Source organism: Daucus carota, chromosome 3, assembly GCF_001625215.2.
Source record: "Daucus carota subsp. sativus chromosome 3, DH1 v3.0, whole genome shotgun sequence".
Taxonomy (NCBI): Eukaryota; Viridiplantae; Streptophyta; class Magnoliopsida; order Apiales; family Apiaceae; genus Daucus; species Daucus carota.
Window position 1 is genome coordinate 8956633 of NC_030383.2, and position 15628 is coordinate 8972260.

Sequence of the window (15628 nt, forward strand, 5' to 3'; positions counted from 1 at the left end):
ATTTAGTATCTCAAGATTCTAATTCATTTTTTCAAAATTAGAGTAGAACTACGCATGAAATTCACGAATGATATTTTTTTTTTAAAAAATCCAATTGAATATGTATCTTGAGACTACCATGAATCAGAATTGATGAAACATTAAATTCTATAAATTATTATTATTATTATTTTATTTCAAAATATTCATTATGTTATAATGATCACTTTGACTTTTTACACGTATATTGATACAAAAAAAAAACTTATATCAATATATTATTTTCAAATTTTCTTTCACAAAAAAAAAACTATTGTTAAACATTTTAGAAAAAAGAAATTTAGAAATAATATATAAAAATATGTTTTGTTTATGGGCCTGCAAAAAACTAAAACGTTTATTATTTTGAAATGAAAAGATTATGTTGACATAAAATCTTTAACTAAAAAAAAATTGACGTACCAAAAATAAAAAAATATACATAATTCCCTCAAAAACGCACACTCCAAATACAATCTTCTCATCTATCAAATTTTAGTCAAGTTCGCATAGATGACAATATTTTTCGAATAACTACGTAGTTATAACAAATGTCACTATTGACGGCACTCTTTAAAAAAGGCCAAAATCTTCATCCATGTTAATTTGACACTTATTTGACACTTAAAATTGTAAGTTATGAATTAACATGACCTAATGTGATAAGTTAAGAGTGAGTTATAAATTGTTAAAAAAATATAATAAAAATAAAAAAGATTTGAAGATAAATTATGATTATGATTAATTCTTTACAAAAAGATGCTTAAAAATTTAAATAAATAGTAAAATAAAGGGATCTTTTTAAAAATACCCATCTGTAAAATTATTTTTTTAAAAATACTACCATCTTTTTCATTGTTTTTAAAAATACCTTTTCATAAATTTTTTTTTTCAAAAATACGATTTGCAACCTCATTTGCAACCTTGGGCGGCGCAGCCGTAAAAGTTGCAAATGAGGTTGCAAAAGTTGCAAATAAAAATGGAAATGAGGTTGCAAAAGTTGCAAATGAGGTTGCAAAAGTTGCAAATAAAAATGGAAAGTTGCAACAGTTGCAACTGCAATTGCAACTAGTTCAACTGAAAACTGTAAGTTGCAAAAGTTGCAAATGAGGTTGCAAAAGTTGCAAATGAAGTTGCAACTTTTGCAACTAAATGCAACTGAAAACTGTAAGTAACAACAGATGTATGGTGTGCCCCTGGCGGGGCCATTAGATTACAATAGAATCAACTGAATGCAACCATATGCAACTGAATACAACCATATATGCAATTACAAATCCTGATTTCAAGTATATATATATATATATATATATATATATATATATATATATATATATATATATATCGATTCCGAAAATGAGGTCGAAAACGACATTTGAAAACTGGAACTTGAAATCAGGAATTCGGTTGCATATGAAGTTGCAAAAGAGGTTGCAACACGGCTGGCGCCGCCTGGAGTTGTAGATGAGGTTGCAAAAGTTGCAAACAGTATTTTTGAAAAAAAGATTTTATGAAAAGGTATTTTTAAAAAGAATTCTGGAAGGTAGTATTTTTGAAAACAATAAAAGAAAAGATAGGTAGTTTTGTAGATTTCCCTAAAATAAACTAATATTTGATTTTAAATTAATTTCTGACATATTTGGGCTTTTATTACCCAAATAAGTAAATATTTTTGGACCTAAAATCGGAAATGGTAGGAGCCATGGCCCATGGGTTAGATACAGCGACCCAAATAGGCTCTACTCGTATACATACATACACAATTCTCGAGTCTCGCCCCCTCTCGCATACCATTACATTTCTCTCCCCCTGCTCATACAGTTCCTCGTTCTCTCCGCCTCTTTTCGATAATCTTATCTTAATCTCTTCTCCATGGAAGCCTTGAATACTTTTGCCGATGCTCGTGCCCCAGTCGCACCCCCTGCTTCGGGTGTTGTTGCTGATGATCCCAATCAGAGGCAGCGCTTTTTCGTAGAACTGGCTCCGGACGAAACTACTATAGTTTCGTGGAAAGCGCTGGTCCAAGAGGCCAACAATGGTGTGGTAGCTGATGATTCCTCCAATGAGAAAGAGGAATTGGTGAGAATCTTTACTTTCTTATGTATATTTTGTGGATTAATTTTGTTAATTTATGTGAATTGAGTTTGTTTGCGTTGTGGTGATGTGGTTTTAATTGATTATTATTTACTGGATTTGTGTATGTGTGTTTTAGGTATATCTGTTTGCGTTTCTTGCTATAAAGATGTGATTGAAGTGGATTCATTTTCGGAATATTTTGTGTTTTGATTGCCTGGTAGAAGATCTCTTGTTTTATTGAATTAAATCATATTAAACACCTAATTAAAGAAATACATCTATGTAAATTATATGATCACTGGTTTACCATCTTTTTAATGTTTGTCTCGATTTTCTTAAAAATAAAATTGATGGTACTCTGAAGAAATATAAGTCATCCGATTTGAAGTCCAGAGGCTCAGAATGTCTGTCGGTAAATTATGTTGAGACCATTTACATTCAGCGTCTTAATTCATAACTGAAAGAAATATTGCGGAGGTATGTGTAGTGTATACAAAAACTAGAGGTCCAAATATCAGTCAAGAGAGATGTTAATTGAGTTATTGTTTAGTTTGTTAATTATAATGGAAGTATAATGATTTTATGTGTAATTTCGTTCAGCAATTATTAAGACTTGTTCAGTTTGGTTTTTGTATCGTCGTGATGCCTTTGTTTTTGTGATCATTAAGGAAGTTTGTTATATGTATTATACTTGATAGTACCGCCTTAGCTTTTCAATGTTTTGAGGCCTTACTTTGTTCGAAAAGGATGTTGCTATTCTCGTAGCTCTACGAGGTAAGGTATTCATGAGCTAAATGTAGTTTTAATCTGTTTCTCTTCTTCAATTTAGCTGACAAGCATTAGTTGCTTCCTCATCTGGCAGTTATGGACACTAACACTAAATAAACCCTCTTCTGGTTCCTGGTTCATGTTACAGAATCCTTTTGCTCTGGTCAAAAGAGCAGAGAATGGTCCAAACTAAAGTCCCCATTCTGCAGCTATCAATCCAGCACACTTCTAAAAAACGTAAATTTTAGTCTGCAATGCAAAATAGAGACATCGCAAAGTGAAACTGTTTATTCGTTCTGCAAATTTGCAACAAAAACTTAATTATTGCTCAATGTTTTCTGTTAAGTTGATATTTTTAAATTTCAAGACTCTTTTAGAGTATAGTTACTGTTCTACAGTTTATTATTTTATTTAAGTATATGATGCTTAAATTTACTTGATTGTTGGCTTGTGGTGTAATGGAAGCGCGAGAAGGCTGCAGGAGAATGATTGTTAATTGAAGTCCGGTGTATTAGACGAAGGCAACACATAAAATATATTTGATGTGGATGTTATCTTTTCGTTAATATTTTTTTTAACCGTGGTCATATTACCACCTGAAAATTACCTTGCAAAGCATATAAAGTCGAAGGTTTTAATCTTTCTACGACAAGTCACATCTATGATATGCGTGCCTTTCTGGTAAACTTCATATCATAGTTATTTCGTGCGGAGTGTCACACTCTTATAGCACCGAGTGTTTCTGTTATCCAATATCAAGAGAAGTGTTGATTAAAATTGCGTTTAGATTGGATTGAGGGGTTTGATTTGAAACTCAACTTCAGATTTCTTTGTGGAGAGCATATATCGGGAAGCACGTCTTTCAGATCTCGTTCCCATAAATCATCAACGGTTGAATTGGGGGTGGGTGGGTGGGTTGGGGGGGTATCCATGCGGCTCTAATATGTTTCCGGTCCCAATAAATTATTCTTAAAATTTTATTACATTACATTATATATATATATATATATATATATATATATATATATATATATATATTTTGGGGGGGGGGGGGGAGGGGCTATCTATGCGGCTCTAATATGTTCCAGTCCCAATAAATTATTCTTAAAATTTTATTACATTATATATATATATATATATATATATATATTATATAGAGTCTTACTCCAATAGAAACCTCTTTATTCTAGAAACTAAAAACCAAGCTGGAATATCACTAAATCCTTAAGCAAATACCACTAAATTCTTAAACAACCCCACATCCACCACCACATCCACCTCCATTATTTATCTAACAACACAATCTCCACCTCCATCTTCACCAGCCCCATCTTGGTCGTTGCTTCAACCTCCTTCACCCCCGTTCATATTTCTTTCTCCACCTTGGCTCAACTTCAAAACACGGCGGAGCCGCCACTACTCCGGCAACGCTCCAACCCCCTACTCCAAGCCTCTCGGACCTCCGCTACGATCATCCTTCCTCCATCTCCACCTTCATCTCCACCATCTCCACCACCGTCACCACCATCTGAATCGAAAACGTGAACAGATCTGAACATTCTGAGCAGTTTCTGGAACATATCTGGAGATTCTGGGCAGTTTCCGCAAGTTTTCACTAATTCCTGCAACACAAATCACTAAATTCTAAAGAGAATAACACTAACTTGTATTGGTTTTTTAGTTTTTATTTTAAGAGTGGATTCTATTTGATCAAGAGCCTATATATATATATATATATATTCTTTATGTTATCAAAGTATCGGATGTATTAATGATGACTAATGCTTATTACGGTATATCATACCTTATGTACAAGTTCTCTGTTGTATTTTTGCTCAGGATTTACTCCATCTTTCCCATTTTATGTGCCTTCCCATAATTGATTTGCACCTACCTTGAGACATGTGGAAGAGGTACATGTACGACTTAAAAATGTTATGTACAATTACCTCTTCCACTCCACTGTACATGCAAATGTGAACGGCTCACATAACTGGGTTGGAAGGAGGAATAGAAACTTATATTCTTCTATATCGTTTATTGTGTAAGTTGCTTACTGTCATTTCTATTATTTTCTTATAACTTATATACTTTCCTTTGGTAAAATATATATTAGCTGTTAAAGGAGAGACATGCCTTGTTTGACATCTCAAAATTATTTAGAGTTCTCGAGTAGGGGTGGCAATTTCGGGTAACGGGTCGTGTTCGTGTCAGCAATCGGGTCGATTTCGGGTCAACCTAAAATCACTTAAAATTGAATAAAACCAAAAATTGAAGTTATTACAAATGAAATTCTAGTTTCGGGTCATTTCGGGTCCATTTTTGTCTGTCGGGTGATTTTCGGGTCACTTTCGGGTTTCTGTCTCAGTAAATCGGGTTTCGGGTTGGGTCGGGTTCGTGTCGGGTTTCGGGTCGTGTCTGATATTGCCACCCCTATTCTCGAGTAAGGTGGAGGAAAATCGTGGATATGGCCCAACTAAATAAAACCCAAGTGAATTGTACTTACCATATAAAAATCCCACTCTCCTTAGATCTTTAAATTTATCCTCTTGAACACTTTTGATCTATACAATCTATCCTCTCGAACATTTTTGATCTACACAACCAAGTGGGGACCCTAAACTCTATTATACTCTCGAGCGAAATCGACAGTAGCTAGTAAGATATCTGTTCAAACCCTATCTATTCTTCCGCTCCCATCTACAAGAGAATTGAACAACGTATTGCACGAAAAGAGCACACACCTGGATATCACGAAATCCCATCTAACCTTTTACATTAATCTTTAGGCAAATTGATTCCAAAAATAAACGTCTTATAGGCTCATTTACACCATGTCAACAAACACTACCTTGTTATTAAGTAATTGTATGGTGGTGTTCAAATTAATAGAGTTATATGTTTAGCTAAATCTCTTTTTCTAAGTTAGTATATTACTCTCTCTCTCTCTCTCACACACACACACATATATAGACACACACATGAAATGTGTTTTGTCATATGGATTATATATATATCAATATTTTATGATTGTCGAATTGGAACTTGCTTATTAATGTTTGTCATTAGTCATAAAATGCGGAATCATTACGTTCATTAAAAACATAAATAAACCATTCAACAAAAGCATGTGTATGAGGACTTGGTCCACTCAGGGTTAGGTTCCCAACTCATGACAGAAAAGGACATGAGTGTGATTCCTCATCCGATATGGGTCATTTAGGCAATCTACCGCTTGAGTAAAACACCTAGTCTACTCACTTGGGCAGGGGTAGATTATGTACATTCTACCCTCTTCGGAGCCACTCTAAGCGTGATCCGTGTTGTCGAAAGAGCTCTGCGCATTTAGGTGCAAAACTCCTCGGTGACTAGGCACCGCAAAATCGAGAAGCGAGATGTGTGCTTCTTTGGCGTGAGGTCCACAAGTTACAAAAAATTAATATTCTAAAATATATATAATATGACAAATATTTTAATATTTTGTGTATAAAGTTACTTCTCTTTATAACATAATTTAATATAATAATATCACATATCCGGGGAAAATGACATAATTTACGCATGAGTTACTTCCCTTTGTGCATTTAGTTGTTCCATAAAGCAGTGTTGTTAGACGCATGCCTAGTCGCGAGGCATGTTGTAAGGAAATCAACTTGATGCAATGCGCAAGGCGCATACGTCCTATCATCAACGTGAAACTCAAGCTAACCTATGATAAAGCAAAAGGTTGTAGGCTAGTACCAATAAAAGAGGTTTACAAAGTCATACATCTCATATATCAATTTGACTACATTAAGCATGTCATTATCATTCTGTTATGTGTTTGCTTATATATTTTAAGCTGATCTAGTTTATGTTCTTTCCTACTTTGGAGTACTGTTTTATTTTGTTGCATTTCTGAATTTTATACGCTCAATTTTGTTTATAATATTTCTTTCCACATTTGAGATGTATCTGGTTAGTAAATAACTCATTAATATGCTTCATCTAGTACTTAATTGAGCTTAGATATTTATTTATATACAACTGTAAATATATTTAACCCATTGTAGATCTCTTTTCCATAAGGTGTGCTTCGCCTTGCAATTTGTCCTTAGGCTCCAATGGAACATTTGCGTCTTGGAAAGTAAAAAAATGATTTGAGTTCATGCTTTTGTTGTCATGCCTCTGTGTTTTATTGTTTAGTTTAATGTCAAATCATTAGTGTTGGTTGTCTTTGTTGAGAAGAGCTCATACCATTTAGCTGCATGCCAGCATATATTATACTTATAAATCAAGTAAATGTGGACTTGAAAGATTTCTAATTCAATGAAACTTTTGTTTTTTACTAAAAATTAAATAGTATTCTGGTAGTCAAATAAAATCAAAATCAATAAGGGCACAATTAAAATTGAAAAATATATCTTCATTACTTGCGTGGACTTTCTAAACAACTGTTGTTGCATATATTTTATATGGTATATGTGGGCTTACATGTGTATTTATCATTTGCAGGGAGATAATATAAAAGTAGAGAAATCAAGAATCAAAGAAGGTGGTTCCATTGTCAAGCGAGATATAGTGCAACACAAGTAAGATCTTTCACCCCTTTTAGTAGACAGTATTCCTTTTTTGTTGCGTTGTTACGTATGACTATGAAATTTTGCTTATATTACTTTATGTTTTAACCAAAACTTCAAAACCAAAGAAGTTTAAAGAGATTATATGCTTGAAGCGAAGACGTACTGCATATCTGTTACTTTCCATTTTACCGGGTATCCTGTGTTGCATTTAGGGGCCGTTTGGTTTGGCTGATGGAAACGGAAAGGAATTTAGATAGGGAAATGAAGAGAAAGGAAAAGAATGGTGCTGAATCTACCTGTTTGGTTTTGATCCGGAAATGAAATGAAAAATTATATGATTATCTTTATATTTGATTTTTCAGAGATTTAATAATATCAAAAGACTCAAATATATTTATGTTTATAATAATATAGTTTATTTATATTTTTCATATTTTTATACAATTTATTATTTAAAAATGTCGTTAATGTTTTAAATACCTTGACTTATAAATTATATCAAAATTATATTTAATATATAAATACTAAATTAAATTTTTTTTTGTTTTTTTAATATATTTTACATATTAGTTATAATTTTAATGAATTCTGAAATAAATTATAAATGAAAATGAAAAAAACATAATCAAAGGGAAAAGAAATACCTGGTGGGGGGTGGGGAATGGGATATGGAGGATTTTGGGTAAACCTAAAACTAAAAATAGGGAAAGGGAATGATACATTTTACAAAACAAACACCAACTAAGGGAAACAGACTTCGTGTTTCCCTTTCCCTTTCTTAACTACCCCCAACCAAACGGCCCCTTAATGTTGTCAGAAGGTAAAGAAAAGGCTTAAACGTTTTTCTCACTCGTCTCTCCTTGTACCTCTGATATTATCATTTCAAGTGTTTTTATACTTAGCCATGATGCTGAAGCACCCAGTACTCTTTTTTCAATAATGTCATCTGTATGATAGTACACTATATATTCCATATTATCAACGAGTAATACTTTTCATACTTGTATATGCATTGTTTTATCTGCTACAGTGTTGTTTATAAATTGATAGTGTTCTGTCCTATACCTGCATAATTCAATATGTAGTGGTATTAGCTGTTTATTAACTGTCCCGTGTTATTTTTTCTCAACAGAAGTGATAAAGAGAAATCCTCTATATCATTAGAAGTCCTGAACAAAACAATGAGGAAAGTAATAATGGCTTTCGTTACAAGTGGCGCACTTCAGAAACTTCATGATTTGAAGTCTGTGCAGCATGATTTACCATCCAGAAGTTCAATGAACAAGACGTTTTCACCCACAGTAAGCAGCCAAACAATAAAAGAGGATATAATTTGCCTGATCTTAATCTGGTGAGTCCTGTATATACAACTATAGAAGTATGGTCAATTTGTCATATGAATTGTATAATAGAATGTTACTAAATACACAGAAAAACACACACACACTGACACACGCGCACACACACACACACACACACACACACACACACACACACACACACACGTGTATACTGTATACACACATATAGTCTGATATAGATACAAATTTAGTATCTTGTATTCTATATATTGTATATGTACAACTTTTATTAGCTTCAAGTACCTTGTGTTTTCAAGGTTTTTCTAAATATTAACATTTATCTAGAGTGGGTCGTGTATTTTTGAGAAATATGTCACTGGTGTAGAGTAGCCTTACAAAAGCTCTAGAGTATCTGAACTGCAATTTCTTTTGATATACTAAATTCTCTTTCATTAACACGCCCTTGTTTTTCAGCGGCCATTCGTTAACCGTCCGGTCTGTAATTTCTTGTAGTTGTGCTTGTTACCAAGCATGTTTTAAACAATCTGATTTCAATTTGTTAATTCTAAAAGGAAGCTGTTGCCCGTTATTATCTTTGCAGTCTCTGATCTAGAACACAACTGTGATGGTATAAGATACACATGTCCCAATTGCACAAGTAATACATTGTTAATAAACTTGTTAGAGAATACACATTTCAAGAAGGATGTAGTAATGAATAAGCAATAATTTCTTATATAGGGAGCTTAATGTAGTTAGCATTTGAGTCCAGACTGCAGATTGAAGTACATAACTAAACAATTTGCTAACAGGTGTTGCTGGATACCTCCACAGAATCTTCATCCTCTGCCGATTCATCAGCTACCACGTCACTGTTAGCGTTTTGGACCAGCGTTTTCCACGAAACTATAGTTGCTTTGGCTAGAGCCAGTTCTATGAAAAATCGCCGCCTTTGATTGGGATCAGCAGCAACAACACCCGAAGCAGGGGGTGCGACGGGGGCACGAGCATCGGCAAAAGTATTCAAGGCTTCCATGGAGAAAGCAATTGAGATATGATTATCGAATAAACTGGTTAATTGAAAATGTGAGATTGGGGGAAAATATGGAGTGACGGAGGTGGTGTATGAGGAGAGAAATGTAATTGAATGTGACAGCGGGACGAGAGCATGTGTGTGTATATGTATAGATAGTGGATAGAAAGATAGATGTATGAGAAATGAGCAATGATAGTTCGTATTAATTTCTAAAACCAACTTTTGGTGTTTTTAAGCATTTTATTTAATGTTAGTTTTTATCTGAATACTTCTGGTTTATTCTTTAGCTTTATTCCACACGTGTTTTTAAGCATTTTATTTAATGTTAGTTTTTATCTGAATACTTCTGGTTTATTCTTTAGCTTTATTCCACACGTTATTAATAAGTCAAAATTATCCAAACAGACAATTTAATTCTCAGCTTATCAAATAAGTTACAAGGAGTATATGATGGTCCAAGTTTTACGAGCTCATAAATTATTGGAATATTTAAGTATACAATTAGATAAAATATAATTTAGTAGTCGTAATTTATAAATTTTTTTGTTCCATAATATTTCTAGATAAGAACAATGAACTTAATGATCGTTAAAGTTGAAAAATGTTAATGATTGATTGAAAATTAGGTCTAAAACTATTAGTAAATAATAAATTTTATATAAATTAGGATAATCGAAGATATTATTTATGATTATATTAAAATTATGACTTAATAATTATGCAGGTTGAAGGACGAAGATGCATCATGCAAAAAGCAGATGAATCCCGTCTACACAGCTGAGGTACAAAAGACATTATTTGTGCGGCACAGAACAAAGATAGAACAGGAAGTAGACATCCCAAGTATTTTTAAAAATTGAAAAAATTGCTAAATTGTCACAATAGAAAACAATAAAAAAACTCAAAATTCATTAAACTGTTCGAACTGAAAGCACACATGTAAATACTAACATTATGCTCGCTCTATAAACCTTTCCGATTTGCTTTCTTATGCTCAAACTATAAACCTTTCTGGTTTACTTTTTTCAACTTTATGATCAAATATCATCTTGATCGTTAGAATAATGACAAGAAGAAAGAAAAAACAACCGATCATGCAAACGGTAATGGCAAGTGCCAATGAGTGCGATAACACAACGTATGTTCCGGTAACAAAAGTCAACATCATCGCGATGATAGAAACAATGTTAAGCCCTGTTGATGCAGTATTGAGTTTTGAGACTTGGTAAGGATCTTCGTACATGGATGAAATGAAGTATAGGAATAACGAAGATATTGATAATACCAGAGCTAACGCATCTGATATCACAAACGCTTGGAAAGCTGTCTTTTTTGGAAGAAGGACTAACCCTTCGTTTACTTCACCACTCTGATGGTATCCACCCGGCATCGTGAATCCTAAAGTAAACGCCACAGTAGCTATCAACGCAGTTACTATTATCTGTGTGTTGGTTCGTCTCGCATACCTTTCAAGATGTGCTTTCAGTAACTCTCTCTTAGCTTTTTCAAATTCAGCATCCTTTTTCAATCTTTTCTCCATGGGAACTGTAGAGTCCTGCACCTTAATAGTCCAAGTTTCGGTGACGTGAAGAAGCCAGGATTCCCAATGACTCAAAGTAAGAGTTGACGCCATTTTATCGTCTATTACTTTTTTAATTAGCAACTGAAAATAAAAGATGATGGTATAGTTAGATACTTAACCACTATTTGTACTTGTAAACAAAGTCTAAAATGAATGTTATTTAACAAAAGATCAACTAAATCATGAGAATACATTTGATAAAGTGAAAAAATTAATGATTCGAGTTGCTCCTACTTTTTAATTCTGATTTTTAGTGGGAAGCAAAATATACGAGACTTGTTTTATAATTTCTTATTTATTTTTCAAACACTTTAATAATTTATAATTATTAATTAATTTCTCATTTTTACTTAATTTCTTTATTTTGGGCACGAAGTCACTTGCTAAATCAAATGACCCAGTATAATCCCTCCGTTCCACTTATTTTTATACGTTTTTTTCATTACTCATCACGTATCTTAATATTTGTATAAGTAATAATTACTTATTTCTAAAATTTTCTTATTCTAAATAAATATTTAATGTTCATTTTTTTTTTCATAAGAATTAAATTTTGAAAGATGTTATATAAATTATAAAATGATAAGTTACAATAATTTATAAGAACAATGAATTTATTGCGCATCCCGTCTTTATATATATATTGAAGGGACCGGATAGATTCATTTTTAAGATATTATGGATAGAAAAAAGTACCCATTCATTTCGGGTTCGATCATCTCCTGTCCGAACATCCATGACAACACATACAAGTATGTTATGCTTAATAGAAAATTAAGTTCAAGATATCTAATTTTCGGGTACATGTTCGGCTTTTGAAATTATTTTTTAGAAGCCAAAAAATAGAGGATTTTAAGAATTCTATTTTTTTTTTCTTTTGTCTGTTTACTACTTTGGAATATATAATAATCAAGTACTTTTTGACAAGGTTATGAAAAATGAATTAAACTTTTTAGAAAAGCGAACCGGTTATATAATATTTTCATAGTCTTTTATATAATAGTCAACCGACAAAATATGTTTTTTAGTATTTAGAGAAAAGATTCGTCCAAAAATATTTTTTTATCTAATTTTACTCCATAAACGTTTCAAGAAATATCTTTCAAATTTAACTATATTTGATATGGATATAGTAAAAAATTTTATAGTTATGAAACCACTCCAGAATTAAGTTTATGTAATTTTAATTAAGTTAATCTTCAGTAAATTTAAGTTGTTTAAGTGATCTTGATAGAAGTCTCATCCAGTTCATACCCAGTTCATACCTTATGGTATGTCTAACTTTCATTGGAATAAGTTAATCTTGATTAGTTCCCACCCTTGATCTATTAGTTATGTAAAGATCATGGATTTATTTTATTAATGAAATAGCCGCTTATCAAAAAAATTAAAAAAAAAAATTGGAAGGTTTCGTGCTTATGATGGCATCTCGAGTAATTAAAAGTTACAAGTATTACCTAAGATAATATATATAATAATTGATTAAAAATGATTATAAAATTTTAACCAAGAGAGTTAGTATTTTTTTAGTGAGATTGTTTATAATTAATACTTATGCGAAATAATATCTAAATGTGCTACCGATTTGACAAATATAATCAAGATAGAGGGATGTGGTTGTAAATTTTTTATACAAACTAGCCTTTAACCCGTGCAACGCACGGGCGGGTATATAATTCGTAATTTATTATTTATAATTTAAATTTTAACATCATTTTATTAGTATTTTAGTATTAATGAATTGAATTTTAATTAAATTATATTATTCAACTGACTATAATTCGTGTTTATGAAGATTCTTGTTAAAAAAAGATATTCAAACTTGTATATTTATAACATCATTAAAATTTTTTTAATGAAATATTATATGGTAATGTATTGTTATGAGTGTTTTTAGTATTTGAAACTGTTTAATAATGTAAGACTAATAGACTCCATATTTGTAGACTTGTAGTACCAAAAGGAGAGTACTAAACCAAAAAATATAACTGTATATAATTCGTAATTTATTATTTATTATTTATTATTTATATTTTAACATCATTTTATTAGTATTTTAGTATTAATGAATTGATTTTTAATTAAATTATATTATTCAACTGACTATATTTTCTCCCGTTTACTTGAAAATGGACAAACCCGGATAAATATATATATATATATAGACACACACACACACATTAGGATTTTAGTATATTTAATCCGAATTTAGTACACGTAGATTTAAAAATTAAAAAAAATCCGAAAATTCATCTTTTCCAAACATAGCCGATCGTGTAATACCTTTGAAAGATCGGTAATCCAATCATTCGAATTTCAACGTAATTTTGTAATATTGTTTTTTTTTTACAATAATAACTTTTAAGATTGGAGTTGAAAAGAGTTATGTAATAGTTCGTGTTTATATTGAAATAGAACACGTTAAAGTTAAAAAAGTTATATGAAAATTCTTGTTAAAAAAAGATATTCAAAATTGTATATTTATAACATCATTCAATTTTTTTTAATTAAATATTATATGATGATGTATTGTTATGAGTGTTTTTAGTATTTGAAACTGTTTAATAATGACTCCATATTTGTACACTTGTAGTACCTACCAAACCAAAAAATATAACTAAAACCTTGGACTACAAATTATATTCATGTTGGCTTATTATAGTATAAAACTTTGGATTACAAATTATACTCATGTTGGCTTATTATAGTATAGTATAGATAAGTGATTTGTTACTAGTTGCCACTTGAATACCACATAAATAGGGTTTAGATAACTTTAACTAGGAAGTTTTTTCATTGAATATGCATTAAAAAGATTTTAATTCAACATTAAATTATTTCTATAAGTACGTGAAGGCGATTCAATATTACAACAATAATATCCATATCTTTACAGTAATAGTTGTAATAAATTATTCTTAGAATTCTCACATATCAATTTTTAATTATTTGATAAATATTTTAGACTTCCTTAACCATATAGTTACGTAGTTTATAAAAAACAACTATTTTTATGAATACAAAAATTAAACTTTATACTTTTTATGGAAAAAAATAAAAAATGATGTTCCCAACTACGTGCACTTGTGTTATATAGTTAAATTTTAAAATTAAGCAATAGAAAAATGTTAATTAGAAGCTCGTACCTGTTCGCCTATAATTTCGTCTTGCCAATATAGCATGTCTTTACAAGTCCATTGTTGATGGTTCTTCTCTACTAAAGAAATTCCATGAAATTGCAAGTATTCCTGAACGAAACAACCCTCACGTATAAGTATGTGAAGTGCGGTGCAGCCATTCACATCCTGCTGATCCAAAACACCTTGTATGCATTCTTTTGGACAATATTTTATTATATTTCGTATCATCTCTTTATTATTTTGAACCGTAGCCAAATGCAATATATTTTGACCTTCGTGATTAACTGCGACACAAGAATTTGGCAATAATCTCATAAGTTGTGTCACTGTAGAAGTGTGTCCATTGATAACTGCCATAGAAAGCGGTGTGAGTACCATCTCCTCATACACACATTCGTATCCAACACATTTTTGTGTATTTACTATCAACTCAAGTACTTCCTCAAAATTGTAAGATGCCGCATAATGGAGTGGTGTCCAACCCTTGTCGTCGGCGTAAGTTACAAGAAGTTTGTATCTTTTCAGGAGTTTTTTCACGACACCTGTAAAATATTGATAATATATTATCAAGTTTGGAAATTTTAAAAGTGACTAATATAAAATAGGACTTTATACATCATTAAAAATAATCTAGACAAAAATTATAAAATTATGACCAATATCTTATTAAAAATTATGACATATAATTTTATTTGAATTTTCGTGATATATAATAATCTCAAGTATAAGAGAGTTATATCTAATATAATTTTTTCTTCCTACTTTATACTATATTTGAAAACTCAAACATAATTATTTATTAAATGTATCTGTGAAATAATAATAACAAAATTCAATATAAATTTGACGCGAGCGCGGGCAAAAACACCATTGTTTAATAAATTTTGATTAAATTATATTAAATTAATTATACACTTATAATTTAAACATGTAATGGTCATACTATATGATTGTTGATATACTTTTTTAAATAAGAAAAATATTACTACCTAACATATACAAAAAGTTTTTTTTTGGCAGAAGATATATTAATAACTCAGGAAGAGTTTACATCAATTTTTGATATATGATATACTTAGTGTGTTAAACTTTTCTTATATTTATGATAGTCTTAAATCAATATTTTACATTGATAAATATATAAT

At 31.0% G+C, this 15628-nt stretch overlaps 1 protein-coding gene across 2 annotated transcripts; it reads left to right on the top strand.

The window, feature by feature from the left end:
* The first annotated feature begins 1812 nt into the window (after window positions 1-1812).
* On the top strand, window positions 1813-10029 carry LOC108211746 (uncharacterized). Of its 2 annotated transcripts, none has more exons than XM_017383424.2 (4): window positions 1813-2097; window positions 7357-7433; window positions 8557-8775; window positions 9560-10029. In XM_017383424.2, coding segments are annotated over exons 1-4 (504 nt in total). In that variant the 5' UTR covers window positions 1813-1890; the 3' UTR covers window positions 9561-10029. The 2 variants fall into 2 exon arrangements, with proteins under 2 accessions (XP_017238913.1, XP_017238912.1); XM_017383423.2 differs by having other exon boundaries at window positions 1816-2097; window positions 9538-10029.
* The last annotated feature ends 5599 nt before the right edge of the window (window positions 10030-15628 follow it).

Bases quoted from the DNA above. Each gene is read 5' to 3' on its own strand.
- LOC108211746 (XM_017383423.2), top strand. From the start codon at position 1,891: ATGGAAGCCTTGAATACTTTTGCCGATGCTCGTGCCCCAGTCGCACCC. The intron at 7,434-8,556 runs GTAAGATCTTTC...TTTTCTCAACAG, and splicing joins CGAGATATAGTGCAACACAA to AAGTGATAAAGAGAAATCCT. The intron at 8,776-9,537 runs GTGAGTCCTGTA...ATTTGCTAACAG, and splicing joins ATTTGCCTGATCTTAATCTG to GTGTTGCTGGATACCTCCAC.